The sequence below is a fragment of the Eublepharis macularius genome, chromosome 1 (genome assembly GCF_028583425.1).
Source record: "Eublepharis macularius isolate TG4126 chromosome 1, MPM_Emac_v1.0, whole genome shotgun sequence".
NCBI lineage: Eukaryota > Metazoa > Chordata > Lepidosauria > Squamata > Eublepharidae > Eublepharis > Eublepharis macularius.
The window spans coordinates 115,135,038-115,151,337 of NC_072790.1; the positions used below are offsets into that span (position 1 = coordinate 115,135,038).

Consider the following 16,300-nt stretch of genomic DNA (forward strand, 5'->3'; position numbering starts at 1 on the left):
GCAGTTGAAACAGCATTGATTTTATATTGTCATTCTGGTGAGCCAAGGATGCTTATAGCCACATTCTGTACCAACTGAAGTTTTAAAACTGTTTTCAATGGCAGAATCATACAGAATACATTGTAGTAATCTAATCTGGTTATTATCAAGATGTGTGCCATTGGGGTCAGATAAACTTTCTTCAGAATGGGCCAAAGCTGTCAATCTTGTCCCTTATGCTTTACAATATCTATGTAAAGCTGCTGAGAGGTCATCCAGAGATCTGAGATGTATTGCCACTAAGACGCAGGTGATATTAAGCTATATCTTGTGCACCATCCAATTCCAGGAAGGCTCTGGAAACTGTGAACAGGTGCCTGGAAGTGGTTTTGGAGTGGATAAAGACTAACAAACTGAAAAATGCTCATTGCACACCCCTGTGTGCTAATAACACTGGGTTTCCGTTCATGTAAGAACATGAAGTCATGAGGGTTCATAAGCTCTGTGCTTGTCTTTAAATGAACACCTTCCATCACAATCCTGCTCTCCCCTGTGTGTATTCACTTGTTTTCAGAGAAGGGCCAGAGGTGGGAAAACTACAGCATTGCTCATGAGTAGTCTCTTGGTCTGTTCACACAGAATGCATAAAGGACCATTACTGCAGGTGCTGCTCAGCTCCAGTCTCCCAAATATGATCTGATAATTAAGTCTTGGCACACAGCAGCAGGTGCACACTCCAATCTCTTGCATGTATCTGGTAGCAGCTGCTCACAGCTAACACAAACATGGCTGCTACCAGATTAACTCATGGACTATGGTTTTGAACAAAGGACAAAGCAAGGCAACTCCATCATGAAAATATCTCTGTGTGGTGCTGGCAGAAGAGGGTTTGCACCCTTCTTCAACATTCCAAGCCAGACGGAGAAGAGGATTCAAATACATTAGAAATGTGTGAAAAAGCTCCTAAACTGACTAGAGGCAGGGCAGATTGTTGTTATGCATAAAGCTAGAACTATAGGAGAACATCTGCTGGATTTGACCAAGAAAATAGTAGATGTCTTTGCCCACAAACACAGGGCTAGCTCAGTCTCAGATGCCACAAAGGGAGTCTAGAGAGGCCTAGAACAGAACAACCTTGGAGAAGGGCATTAAACAGAGAAATAACAGTTGTATGGCTTTGTGCACATTAGAAAAGCCATCTAACCCTTATCAGTAGATACAATATGTTGAGGCCCAGGTGTGGTGATTGTCTTAGAATGAAAGGAATGTCTAACTTCACAGAAGTGGAGATACTATTCAAGGATCAGTGTATTGGTTGAGGGCCAAAATATATTCATATGTATGAGGAAATTTGCAATCACTAATTTTCCATACACTTTTTAAAGATAAAATGTAGCAAGAATGAACTAATAATTTTATATACTTCAATAAGATGTTTCAAGTATAGATAATCTTGTCTGGTGTTTGAAGTTACAAAATAATTAGTTAGCCAAAAATATGAGCCCTTTGAAGCAGGACAGTAGTTATTGTTAGGAGGTAGCTCTAAAATCCCATGTATATATGAAGCTGAATTGACTGGGAGATTCTTCCTAGAAGGGGTTCCTTGACTGTGACCTGCTTATCTTTGGGTAAGATGCATTTTTGGACTCATGTAATTGCGCCCCTTTAAGAATATGTAGTTATAATGGATAGTATGATTTTCTGTTGATTGAGCTGATATTAAGAATGTTGAACAATCATGTTTTATTAATAAAGACTTAGAACAGAAGCAGAGATTCTGTGATAGTGTTACTTACTATACCTGATAACAAAACTAAAACGTTATCTGTGGTGTACCTCTTGCCAGGAGTTAAATGTTTTGATACAGGAAAGCTAACTAGAGGCTTAGGGCTTCTTAAGTGCATGTCTGTATCTAAATCATGCCTGACCAGGGTCATCCAGAACACGGTTCTTTGAGATCGCTCCCTGAAGGCCACAAGGCTGCCTCTAATCTCCCACCCACTGTTAATTCTGCAGGTGAACTTTTTTGTTCCTTAACCATTGTGTAGTTTATCAGTTGCTGCAGTGGCCTCTGAGTTTATAAAGGGTGAACAGGACATGAGGTTAACACATCCCTTCCTTCTGAGAGAGTCTTCCCGACCTAGTCTTCTTTGAAAGTTGCTTTCTTTCCTCCCAGACTGCTACTTACTGCTGGTTACTCTACATATTTCTTCTCACCTTCTATCCATGTTTGGTCTCTAGTACAACTTTTTCTTGGTTTGTAGGAGGCTCTGTTACAGGAACGTAAGGATCAGACATCCAGTTTTCTAACAAGTATGCTAGATATTTTTGGAACATGAACAAATTTTATTTATATAAAGATGTTTCCAGATTCACTAGGATTAGTATCAGAGGCAGACAGACAGAAAGAACAATAGGAAATACTTTACTGAGAAGGTACTTCCTGCTGTGGGAGTTTTATTGCTCATCTCACTGTTTTGGCATGATGGTAGCGCTGCCTCTTTTGCTGAATCTGAAAATGCTAGTCTGTCTGTCTGGACAGAGGAAGGATTTCCTCCCTCCTTGCTCCATGGCATGTTAATGATTGGCATCTAATTCAGTCTTTCAGTGCTCACCAGCCTGTGGTAACCTCCTTCAAGTACTTTTATCCTACGGTATACACCAAACTTAGACCACTTTTATTGTCATAGGCTGTAGTCCATGAACTGTTGAACTGACCAGTCAGAGTGCTAAGGTTCTTGAATAAGAAATAGGTCATTACCTCACAAAACTGGGAAGCTGTGACAGTCAAATCATTTCAAATCAGTTTAAATTTATGCAGTACACATGAGCTAAATATTCACCATAATTCAAGCCCAAATTAAATCACAGGCACAGCCACCTTAATACTCTGCTTTCAGTAACTGTTTGTTTCAGTAGTGTGATATAAAAGTAATGAAGAGCAAATTACAAATAGGAATGGACTGGAAAATAAGAGAAAATGTGTTCATATATCATTAAATGAGCTTTCACTGGGTTATCTTGAAATGCCTCAGAGTAATTCCAGATTGTAAACTTCCATTTATTCCAGATGATTTCTAGCCAGATTTCATTATTTTTAGTGAGCTCATTTACATTTCTCATTTTATTTCTCCAATTTGTGGACAGCTGGAACATTAAATTTAAATTCCAATTCTTATTTTGCTTAAGTTTAACTAACAGTCCATGTTATTCCTCCCAACTTGACATTTTTGTAAAGTTAAGAAATAGACACTCCTGTTGGAGAATGTACAAGATGTCTCTATTTTATTAAGAAAAGCTGTGAGCATGAAAGCTAAGAAACTGACATTCTGCTTCACTCCAGACATTTGTTCTGCCATGTACAATGGTGAGCAGAAGTAAAAATGTACATGGATGTTCAGATTCTACGGTTGAGGTAAGCTTTTTTCCTTCAGTGGGGATGAAAGTGGTAGGAATATCTGACATGTGCTCACCTATTTCATTATCCTCTCAGATCTTTATAGTGCTTCAAAAATCTGCATAAAGCAGAAATGAAGCCAGGGTTTTAAACAAGCAATATATACAGCATGGCTAACAATGGCCGTCGTCGCACGGGCATCTGTTCCGTTAAATTTACAGCATATAGCGTTATCGCTGATATCAGCACAGTAACGTTTCTTTGGGTCACCTTGCATTTCTTCGCGCTCCCAGCTGTCCACACCTAAGCGCTCTGTTCCATTCTCTCTAATGGGCGCAGAAGCAGCTCCTCCCCCTTTAAAAAAAATTGGGGGGGGCATTTAATTCCACTATAACGGAATAACATTAGATAAACATGCCAGTTGCCCAACCCAGAACGACACTGATAAGTTGCCCTTTTTTCCCGCCCATGGAGTGGCCAGAACATTGGTTGACCCTTTTACTTTTCCATTTTTAGTGAGGTGTGGTTTTGGGTTAAAATAAAAATTTCTCTAATGTCAATTCAGTCATTTTTACTTGTTTTCTTCAGCAGAAAATTTTCATTGTGTGATGTCGTTATAGCGATATAAGGACATTATTACCAAAAAAAAAAGGGGGAGTCGTGGGAGAAATGGATTCTGGGACTGAGGAGAGAAAAAAAGGTGGGCCTATGGCGTGGTGAGGTGAAAAACATCAATCTGAGGCATTCACACTGAGACGCAAAATATCGCGACTATCAAGCACAAAGCAGAAGAGAGAAAATCGCATCAGTGTTGGAATAAGGTGGGTGTTTGCCGAGAAATTGCGCCATTTTTGCGCTAAATAGAAGCCCGTGTGACGACAGCCAATGCCTTCTATCATACTACCTTTAAATCTCTTAGTAAGGTTTTGATCCTGTTTATATTATTATCACAAAAATGTTCATCTGTGTTCATATTTCTTTCATATTTACTGTGTTCAGCTAGAGTTGACTTGGGGTATGTATTTGATGTACAAATATATCAACTAAATTCAACACATTTTGTCTCACTCCCAGCATTACATCACAGTCTTGTGTGACAAGAGTAGAACAAATAATGGAGCTAAGCAGATGAAGGAAGAAGACCTGGATTCACCAAAGGAGATCAGACATAGCTACCACCAAAGTGGTATCCCTCAATGCATCTCTTTATTTTCTGTTATGACAAAAGTGAAATGAATGCAGAACTGCTTCTCATTGGTGATCATACCATGCCTGACAGGAGGACTGCTGGGTGTTTATTTATTTATTTACTTCATTCATACCCTGTTTTTCTCTCCAATGGTCTCCCCTAAGTAGCTTACGTCATTCTCCTCTCCTCCATTTTATTCACTTCTGGGAGGTAGGGTAGGCTGAGTCCATGTGATTGGCCCAAGTTTACCCAGTAAGCTTCCATCACAGAATTGGGATTTGAACCTGGGCCTCTTAGATCCTAGTCCAACATTCTAGCTCATATACTACAGTGGCTTTCTTGCAAAGCATCTCTTCACAATTACACACAATTCTACATAATGCACCCATTGGTCCTTGCCATGCACAATTCTTGTGTACTACACACGCATGCATGCACACATGCACCCCTCATTATTGCCAGAATGAAACAATGAACAGTGTGCTACTGCCTGTCAATATCTTCTGAGCAGCAGAGATCTGAATCAGATGCAGACCCTGACAAGAGCTCACTATCTTTGTCCCTTGGGTCCCACTCCGACCCATTGTGAGTGCCATTGGTTCACCGACATATGAATTAGCTAGACATCTGGCCGATCTCCTGCAGGACCACATCGGGAAAACCTCGTCTTACATCAAAGATTCAGCAGATTTCATCAACAAAATCAGTTCTCCGAAACTAATCCACAAGACATACTTGTCAGTTTTGATGTTGTATCCCTGTTTACCAAGGTTCCAGTAAAAGACACTATTGCACTTATTAATCAGATTTTCCCAGTGGATGTAACAGCCTTATTCCATCATTGTCTGACAACCAGTTACTTCCAATGGGATAACGAATTCTATGAACAGATGGATGGGGTGGCAATGGGGAGCCCTCTCAGCCCAGTTATAGCAAACTTCTACATGGAACATTTTGAAAAAACAGCTCTAGAATCAGGACCCAACAAACCTAGTGTATGGTTCCGGTTTGTGGATGATACATTTATCATTTGGAGCCATGGGGAGGAAGAATTGATGGGTTTTTTGAATCATCTCAACAACATCCACCGGAACATACAATTCACAATGGAGAAAGAAATCGAGGGAAAACTCCCATTTCTGGATACCTTGGTCATCCGCAAAGCAAACTTTCAGTTAGGTCACAAGGTCGACAGGAAACCAACTCACACTGATAGGTACTTACATAAAAACTCCAATCACCACCCCCGACAGAAAAGAGGCATAATGAAAACATTAGTGGATCGCGCAAGACGGATATGTGAGCCGCACTTTCTCAATGAGGAAATTAATCATCTAAACCACGCACTTCAGGCAAATGGCTACTCCAGAAATGAAATCCGAAGAGCAATCAAACCCGGGATGAATCAAACAACCAAGGAAAAACAGTCTCCTACAGGAAAAGTGTTTTTGCCATATATCAAAGGAATTACTGATCAGATGGGAAAGCTTATGAAAAAGCATAACCTTCAAGCAGTATTCAGACCCACCCGAAAAATACAACAGATGCTACGATCAGCAAAAGACAGTAGAGACCCCCTCACCTCTGCAGGAGTATACCGTATACCCTGCAGCCGTGGACAAGTTTACATCGGGACCACAAAGCGTAGCATCCAGACAAGAATAAAAGAACATGAAAGACACTGCAGACTTGGACAACCTGAAAAATCAGCAGTGGCTGAACATAGCCTAACGCAAACAGGGCACAGTATCTTATTCCAGGACACCAAAATACTGGACAACACTTACAACTACTTTGTCAGACTGCACAGGGAAGCCATTGAAATTCACAAGCATAAGCAAAACTTCAACAGGAAAGAAGAAACCTTAAGAATGAACAGAGCATGGTTTCCAGTTCTGAAAAACACCAGGCTAACAAAACACTCTATACTCGACAATAGCCCTGCAGAGAAGATTAGCACATCAAGCACCAATCCATATGCAAAAAAACCTCCTCAGGATACAGTGAAGCCTCCCGCCATTAGCATTCCCCACCCTGGGAAACTCTTACAGGATGACTCAGCTCAACCCCACCCCTCCTGAGTAGATACAAATGACCTGCCAACATGTTTTCCACACTGTGACACTGAGAGATCTCTGTCTTTTGGTGCGACACCTCTGAAGATGCCAGCCACAGCTGCTGGCAAAACGTCAGGAACTACAATGCCAAGACCACGGCAATACAGCCCGGAAAACCCACAACAACCATCTTTGTTTCTGTTCAGGAATGTCAGAAGAAAATACATGACAGTACTCTAAGGACTGGCACAGTCGAACAGTCTGAGGACAGACAATAGGATTTTCAGAGAACTGAAGGTGATGTGTGTTCTATGTTATCCTGAGAGTACAAACTAGAAATGCTGTAGTCAAACATACCTTGTTCAACAGCTGCAAACTATGGCTCACAGGAGAGGGGGCATGGCTCAGTGGCAGACCATTTGCCCAGCATGCAGAAAGTCCCAGGTTCAATTCCCATCACACCCAGTAAATAGGGATCAAGTAGCAGGTGAAATGAAGACCTCTGCCTGAGACCGTGGAGAACTGCTGCCTGTTTGAGTAGACAATACTGACCTTGATCGACCGACGGTCTCAGTCAGTATAAAGCAGCTTCATGTGTTAGTGAGCTGAATTTTCATTCTGTTTGCCTGTCCATCAACCACCCTGAGTAGCTGTCAAACAGCTTTTCAACTGTGTAGTAATTGTGATAGGGAAGTTTTGTTTCCTTGCACTAGTGGAGCTTATTTGTACAATATGTAAGATTTTACTCGGGGTCAGGGATGACGTGAGGGGGGAACAATGCTGCGCAAAACACCAACAACAAATGGTAAGAACTTTTAAAAAATGGAATGCTTACTTATAATTGCTGACTGATTGGTTAAATTTTTTATACCACTGGTTGCTGAGTGGTATGCAGCAGCAGGCCTGGGGGCGGGGGGTGGAGGGAAAAGCAGGACTGGCATCAGGCTGTGTGAAAATGACATAAATAAATGTGCATGCATGAAACTGTATTGTACTGTTTGCGTAACTGAAAATAACCTGGCAAACAGGATCAAACTGTTTGCAAACAATAATGTGATTGATAGAAAATTGGCTACCAGTGAACAAATTGTTAGCCAAGCCAGCAGGTGTTTAAGTATCCCTAGAACAAAATATCCCTAGAACAAACTTATCCCACTATCAGCTGTGTTCACAAACTTTTAAAATCCTGCAGAATGTTTTGTACAGAGAACCCCTGGGACAAAACAACCACTCTAGCTTCAACTGCACAATCCTTTCTGTTGCACTGAGACATGATACTCCATCCTAGTATCATGCGTTGAAGTTTGAATCTTTTTATCAAATGCTTTCTTACCCCCTAAGTGCCCAAATATTTTCCATGATACCTTTCTGCAATAGATCCCTATGTTTGGATCACCATGGCTATGTGTTTCTGTCTGTGAACTACTGTGCTAACAAGCATTCAACTTCAGTGTTGGAGTGGAAGCCTCTGCAATACACACTTTGCCAAGGAAGCAAGTTATGTGCCTCTTTTTTATGCACTGAAAATGTAAACTGTGAGCAGCTTTCCAAATGGTGAAGTTTTTCACTCTTCCTGCTTTATCTTCTTTTCCAGATACATTGATCAAGGGCAAATACATATTGTTAATATCTGAAATCCTCAAATCTGCTATTTCAATCATTTTATGCTTGCTTTTGGGTGTATTGCTATCTTCTGCTAGAATAAAAAGTAATAACAATGCAAATAAGTTCTTGATTGCACAGAGCAAACTGAGTTAGGTAAAATGTTTTACCTGACAGCTCTCATCAAAATTATCATGGTGAAGCAGAAAAATTGGTTGTGTATTTGATGGTTCCTGTTGTCTCATGCTGTACTCTTTGTTTCTTGTCTCATATACAGGAGAGTTAGCTGATGGTATCTATTTAAAAGAAAGTAATTGTTGAATTTTTTTTTCTTTTAAATCATGCATACCTGTGCTAATATTAACTAGGCTGCCCACAAACATTTTAGCTGTCTTTTTGTATTGCATCAGGCCACTTCTTTATTGATAGTTTTGCATGATCAAAGACCTGCCTGCAAAATGTTACTGCCTTGATCCAGCTCTACTTACATGCAGTGATCATGACTAGAATGTTCTTCCTATTGACAGCAATGCAGAGTTGATTGGTGACATCTAGAGGTGGGCACAAACCAAAATACAAACCAGCGGTTTGTGGGAGCTCATTTCTCATGAACTGTGATGAATTTTAGCCCAGTTCATTTGGTTCGTATTTCGGTTCATCACTGCAGACAGCCTGGCACTGATCAATCATTTTCCTGGGCAATGGGGGTGGGGTGGGGGGCTTGTCTCTGCAGATCTTCTGGAAGTGATGTTTTCATAAACTGAACAAACCTGTTCGCAATCTGGGGCAAGTTCATGAAAGTTCGTGATTCATGAAATGCGACAAACCATGAACCACAAGATTTGGAAGTTTCCTGGTTCGTGCCCATCTCTAGTGACATCTATGGTTGGACATATATCCTGATATATACCTGTGCATTCAATTTACATCAATGATCCTGAGCCAGAGAAGCTGGTTAAAAGTTGAGCAATGTTTCACACATGGATTTCTACGAGAGTGCTCTGATACATGAAGGCCTCATTCCTTGGCTTGGTTCACACTTTATGTGAAACCATGGCTTATTTTAACTATACTTTGTGAAATCCCAGATTCAGTTTTGTGAAATCCCAGTTTCAATTAATCTTTCAAATGCTTTTGCTCTTTCCTCTCCCTCCCTCAGCAAGATCATGATCCATTGTGGAAAGAGTATGAGTACCAGGAATTAGTAAAAATTAAGTCAGGAATGGATGGCTGTATTTGTACATTACATGAAACTATAGTTAAGACTATGGCTAATAAATCAATTTAAACCATGGTTTCAGATATTAATTTGATATAACTAACCAGTTAGGAGAATGGTCTGTGTTCAGACAATCACACTGTTTAGTCAAAAGTAAAGTTTACTGAGTTGAATGGATTTTATTGCACCGGAAGGTGTTGTGGAAGAGGCAATCTGATGTGGGCTGGTAGTGCCTCCTTGCCTCCAGAGGTGAGTAACCTGAGGCAGCTGTTGCTGGTGGCCCATGGGCACTGCCTGTCCAGGGCCTACCAATACCTAGAAGTGACCCTATACATTGGGTTACTGTTATCTTTGCTGTAAGTAGGTTCAGCAGACAAGCACCCCATTCTTAAATGTTGTGAACACCCACAGGCTGAACCTCTCATTTCCCTGTCTTGCCATGATTGGCCTTGAGCTATTTCTGCATGACTAATATTAGTTGAAGTTTTGCCTTCAATTGGATCTGTTTCAAAAATGCTCTGTGAATTTCTGAAATAATTTCATTTACTGAGCATTACATATTTTATTGGCACAGGTATGTGATGGCATTTTGTCATACTAAAGGTAAAGGTCAAGCACCCTGTGCAAGCGCCGAGTCATTACTGACCCATGGGGGGACGTCGCATCACGACGTTTTCTTGGCAGACTTTTCACGGGGTGGTTTGCCATTGCCTTCCCCAGTCATCTACACTTTACCCCCAGGAAACTGGGTACTCATTTTACCGACCTTGGAAGGATGGAAGGCTGAGTCAACCTTGAGCTGGATACCTGAACCTGGCTTCTGCCAGGATCGAACTCAGGTCGCGAGCAGAGCTTGGGCTGCAGTACTGCCGCTTACCACTCTGCGCCACTTTATTATCCATCAGGAAAAGCCAGCTTTGTTCTGGGCAGCAATATTAAGCCGTATTGCTTTATTTTGAATTGATTTTTGGATACTTAAAAAAAAAGATAATGTAAAAAAACAAGAAAAATACTTTCTTTTTTTCTTACGATGTAAGCTGTTTTTATATAGCAGCTCTTTACAAATAAGTTTTCTTGACAATAACTTAGCATTAATTGAATTGTACTCCCCGCCATCAGCTTTTTCTGGCCTGTAAACATTTTCATAGGTAAGGATTCCTTGGGATTTGAAAAAATAATTTTGGTGCTCTTTCATGGAAAAAAGGTTGGGAAACAATGGATTAGTTTAACTTTTTGTATGATCCAGCAGGGCTTTTCTTCTGTTCTTATTAGATATAAGCTGCCCCCAACCTTTATTTGCAGAACCATCTTGGGTATGATCCAGAAACTGCAACTGGTCCAGAATGCAGCAGCAAGGGTCCTTACGGGGACCCCATTTTGGTCACATATAATACCCGTTTTATGCCAACTGCACTGGCTCCGAGTGAAATTCTGGATCAGGTTCAAGGTTCTGGTTTTAACCTTTAAGGCCCTTAGCAGACTGGGACCAACATATCTGTGGGACCGCCTTTCACCATATGTTCCCCAGAGGGTGCTCTGTAAGTGATCCCTGGCCCCAAAGATGGTCACCTGAACTCAGTCAGGGCCAAGTCTGGTGGAACTCTCTGTCTGTGGAAACTAGGACCCAGGGGGACTTGTTATTGTTTTGCTGGTCCTGCAAGGCAGAGATTTTTTGCCAAGCTTATGGTGTTTGAGGAAGGCGAATTATCCAGCTGGCCACATGTGGCGGGGGGCCATTGGGCTCCCTTCCTGATCTTGCTGTCCATGTAAACAGCTGCCACTCTCACCCGACAGGGTTTGAATGTTTTGTATTATGCAATATGGAGCACTGCATCATGAAGTTATTTTTTTTGTATCTGTAATATTTATGGATTCTTTTTTATACTGTGGGTTGTTTTTATCTTTTATATTTATGAATATATGATGATGTTATCTGCTCTAAGCCCGCTTGTGGGGAAAGCGGGTTACAAATTTAATTAATTAATTAATTGAATTAAAATAAATAAATAAATAAATAAAATTTCTCCACGGCATAGGAAATACTACCGGGAAAAAGAGATTTCTCTCACTGTTTTCTGACATTACCATGTTTGTTAAAAAGTAGTGTGGAATTTGATAATTAAGAACGTCTGTTTAAAAGGATGTCCCTTAAATTTGGCCAAGGAACTTGTTTCAGTTGAACTGATTTTCTTCTCTTTTCAACGGCTAACTTTAGACTGAATTGAAATATTGTGCTGTAAACATAGTACCTTTTTTTTTGCCATGCAAGTGATCTTCAGTTAAAAGCAACCTATCAACCATGAGATGCATTTTCCTTATAGCTGAGAACATTTGAATGAAGTAAAGTTTTGGTACGTGAATAGTTTGTGTTTAGTCTCTGTTGGTTAATGTGGGGAGTTTTGAATATTTGTTATTGTGGTTTAAAATGCAAGCCTCTAAAGTGAGAAGGAGAAGGGCTGGATGGGTGAGTGAAGCACATTGAAGGTTGGAGGTTAGCTGTGCTCTAGGGGATGGAGTGAACTGCAGTTTGTAGTCAGATAGCTGAGGGAAAGTGTTCAGTGTGTCTTCTTCAAGGAGACAGTCTAGTCCAGTCAATCTATGTGGAGGTCTGTATTGTGAGAAGAGAGAGTATTGTGTTATTCTGTGAGTGAAGGGAATAAGCCTTTGAGACTGACTCTGGTTATTATTTGCAGAAAATAGGGATATGCAAAAAGAAACTAACAAGCTAGAAATACACCCAGAATTTGCTGCTTCATTTCATTAAAAAGTGAAGCCAATTCAGGAAACCAAGTTATAATGGCACCCTTCCCCTGAAAAGTGTGTGTTTCATTTCAGTTCTTAGCTCACAGCAGCAGCAACAGACAGGTACTGGGCCAGCAGTGTCTTATTTTCCTTAACAACATTCACCAATCAGATACTAAGGGGAGAGAGCCCTTATGTTATTTATTAACTCTGTTGGTGGAAAGGGGGTATGTGTGCAATGCACATGAGTGCATTTTTTCTGCTGCTACCCAGGAAATCCATTGGTGGGAAGGTGGAGTGTGTGCATTAGTGCATCTTTTTTTAGTTGCTACCTGGGCAATGTCTTTGTCTCCTTGCTAATTGGGTCCTAGGAAGACTGCCCCTCCCGACCTATTGGCTTTGGAAACACTCCAGAAGTTTAACTAAGTCTGTTGAAAGGAAGATGCATCTTGGAGGGGATGGTTAGTTGCTGCTTGGGCATTGATATATCTCTCCCACCTCCATCAAGGCACTTGGATGATTGGTCACTGTGAGGAAAGTGCCACGGGGTAGGATGCAAGTGGTCTGTTCAATCAATCAAACATGATAAAAGCTCTGGAATATTTCAATCATAGGTTGCAATTAGAGATGGGCACAAACCACAAAAAAACAGAACCATGAGGTTTGTGGTTCGTGGGTTTTCACGAACCAGTAACCATGAACTGGAGCAAGTTTACAAACCAGTTTGTGGTTCATGGGGTTTAAATGCCCCTTTTCAACCACTTAGCAGTGGTAGGGAAAGGGGCATTTGACAGTTCAAAGGGCCCTTTCCTGCCTTGCAAGTGGCAGGTCCCTTTAAACTATTAGCTGGCAGGCAGTAGGCGGGGCAGTAGGGGTTTGGGTAGTTTAAAGGGCCCTACAGCTTGCAAATGGCAGGTCCCTTTAAACTATCAGCTAGCAGAAGGCAAAGGGAGGGATCCCCCCTTCTGCCTGCCAGCTGATAGTTTAAAGGGACCTGCCACTTGCAAGCCACAGGAAAAGTTTGTATGGCCATTTCCCTGTGGAAATGGCCATTTAAACTGCCCCTTTATGACCCAAATGAACCAGTAGACCAGTTCGTGGAAGTTCATGGAAACAAGCTTCCATGAACCACTGGTTCGCGAACCACAAACCAGCCTGGTTCGTGCATTTTTTTGGGTTGTAATTCGATTCATGCCCATCTCTAGTTGCAATCCTAAAGACACTTCCCTGGGAGTAAGTACTATTGAATAACATTGGGCTTACATGTGAGTAGACCTGTTTAGGATTATTTCCTTGGTCTTTTGGAAAATCAAAACGAGTCCAGTAGCACCTTTAAGACTAACCACTTTATTGTAGCATAAGCTTTCGAGAATCACAGTTCTCTTCGTCAGATGCATCTTAACCACCCAATCCCATGTTGTGTGTGCTCAAACTCGGTATGTTTAGGGTTTAGAGAGAAGACTGTTTTCTGTGCGACTTTGGTGGCTGTTAAGTGCAAAAACAGCTGCCCCAGACAGCCTCTAAGAATGGCTCCAAAACTCATGATAACAAAACAACAACAACAAAACCAGATTATATCTGAACCCGCACCATCTTACCAATAATGGTACAGTTAATTCTGAAACCCTAGATTTGAAACTGAAATGGAAATTTTCTTAGTGCACACTTGTAGTGAAAAATTACTCTTTGTGAATGGGTCTGTGAATAAACATTTAAAGTTCTAATTTAAAACCACCTAGCTTATGAACCTATTCTGAAATCAATATACTTATTAATACTCAACAACCTTTATACATATATATTCATAAATAAATTCTATTTCTGATTTAGTAAAGCACCCCTTTTACCTCACAGCGACTGTCACATGCTGACCATTCTGTCATACTACCATCTATAACTAAGCTTTCCTATAATACAAGACAAACTGAAGCAATCTAAGGCAAAAGTCATTGATGGCAGTAAAAACCATTTTGAACCACAAAATAAGAAGCAGGAAGCGATGTAATACATGCCATTTCAGAGCCTTATAATGAGAGTCATTTAAGAAGCTGCAATCTACAGGTCGCCTAAAGGTGGCAAAACACCACAGGTATTGTTAGCAGTGAGATTCAAACCCCAAAGGGAAGGTGTTCTCAAGATAAAAAGCCTGAGTAAAGTAGAGAACATCTGTAGCTCTATGTGGGAAAAAAGGAGTGTTGGTTGTGAGCAGAGCCCTCCTGAGATAAAAGTTTAAGGTAATGTAAGGAGGAGCTGCAATAAATATTCTAGGCAGGTTAAAATACGACATGAACATTTATAATGACAGCATTCTGAATGGTGCATGTTGTCTACAAATTCTTTTCTTTTCTTAAAAAACCCCACAATAGGACAAAACTGCCGATAAGGCCTGATTTGGCCCCAAATCATCAAATTATATGTAGGCTTTCAAATAGAGTTGACACTGGGAGACCCACAAGTAGACATGGGCACGAATGGAAAAAACCCCGAACACCCTGTTCGTCATTTGGTGCCATCCACAAACAACGAACATGGATGAACATGAACTGTTCCCGGACATGTTCATGGTTCGTTGTTCGTGGGGGCCAGAACCCCTACTCCCCAATCCCCCCACATAGCCCCCTCCCCTCAAACCCACTTACCTAGCCCTTTAAAGATCCCTTTAAACTATCAGCTGGCAGGCGGCAGGGGGGATTTAAAGGGCCCTTTCCTGCCACGTGCAAGGAGCAGGGCCCTTTAAACACCCCACAGACTGACCTTCCCAATGTCCACTACCCACCAAATTTGCAGGGCACATAGTCCTCACTGTCCTCTGAAGACCCCCCAAGTTTCAGAGAGATTATACCCAGGGAAAGGTATGATCCACGGGTCTCCCCATTGGCTGTCATTTTCTCTTCACCGTGGCAAAAACGGGACTCTCTGCTGGAAGTACTTTGAAGGGTTAAAGCCAGAAGGAAAGCCAGAAGGAGTTCAGACAGAGTTCAGTCCCTCCCTGCCTCCGGTTGCCAAGGAGATTGATTGCAGCAGGTGCCGGACTGTCTGGCTTGCCGAATGGCTGCCGAAGGCAACAAACAAGGCTTGCAATGACCACCTGTTCGTTTAGGATGGGGCCTCATGAACAGCTTGTTCGAGAACAGCATATTAGGCTGTTCGTTGTTTTTTTCTGTTTGTAGTGCTGTTTGTGCCGATGTCTACCCACAAGATCTCGCAGCGGGCATCTTATTTCCCCTCTTCCACTGTGTTCACTTTTCTTTCTCCTGGAAGTCCTCATACTCTCACCTTTCCCTATTTCTTTCTCTCTTTCAACCTGATTTAAAAACTTATGTTTTATCTGCTCCTCCATATTCATTGATATTTATTATTTATTTACTTCCTTTATATACTGCCTTTCTCCACAATGGGGACCCAAAGCATCATTCTCCTTACCTCCTTACCTCCATATTATCCTCATAACATCCCTGAGAGGTAGGTTAAGCTGTGAGCGTGTGAATGGATCAAAGTCACCCAGTGAGGTTCCACAGCAGAATGGCGATTGGAACATGAGTATCGTGGCTTTTCTGAGGAAGTTGTTATTGAACAGTAGCAAGAAACTGGGCCTGGGTGAGTCATGCCATTTGCATGGTAGCAAGTTGCCCAGTGGTTGTTTCTGGACCTGGCCCCAGTGAGTCCTCCCTCAAAAGCCAAAACAGCCCTAGAAAGGGCCCTGTCCCCTTCATCTACCTTTTACTGACAGAAACGAAGTCTGGAATACTAGCTAAACTATTATGAATGCAACAGCCATGGAGGACATTGTTACAGGCACTCCTTTTATCATTGGTTTTTTTTTTACCTCCCCCCATGTATTTTTTTTTTAGATTTTGGATTTTCCTGCAAATCTGGGGCATTCTTCAGATGTATATGAAGAGCTGTCTTGTCCATTCACGGCTCCATTCTCTGGACTTAAGTATCCACAGATACTTGCTTCTCAAGCAAAGGTATGTTTGTCAGAAGAATCTATTGGGAGACTGCTGCTATGGACATATGCTGTACATGCTGTTACCAACACAGGATGGATATTAAAACCACTGATTAAAGTGGTCAACTTCAGAATGGGGCTAAATGGGGAAGAAACTGTTAAG

The 16,300-nt window shown here is 41.4% G+C and overlaps 1 protein-coding gene across 9 annotated transcripts in view; it reads right to left on the minus strand.

Annotated features, from left to right (window-relative positions):
• The window catches only part of LOC129326929 (uncharacterized), a 228,339-nt gene that overhangs the window by 129,139 nt on the left and 82,900 nt on the right, over positions 1 to 16,300 (minus strand). For 8 of the 9 annotated variants that reach the window (XR_008596770.1, XM_054975290.1, XM_054975282.1 and 5 more), the window contains exon 8: positions 8,395 to 8,520. The exons of the other annotated variant lie outside the window; for it this stretch is intronic. Coding sequence is in view for 7 of the 8 variants with exons in the window: in XM_054975290.1 (XP_054831265.1) it covers positions 8,395 to 8,520 (126 nt within the window). In the remaining variant the exon portion in view is untranslated. The remainder of the gene's footprint in view (positions 1 to 8,394; positions 8,521 to 16,300) is intronic. 9 annotated transcript variants of the gene reach the window in all.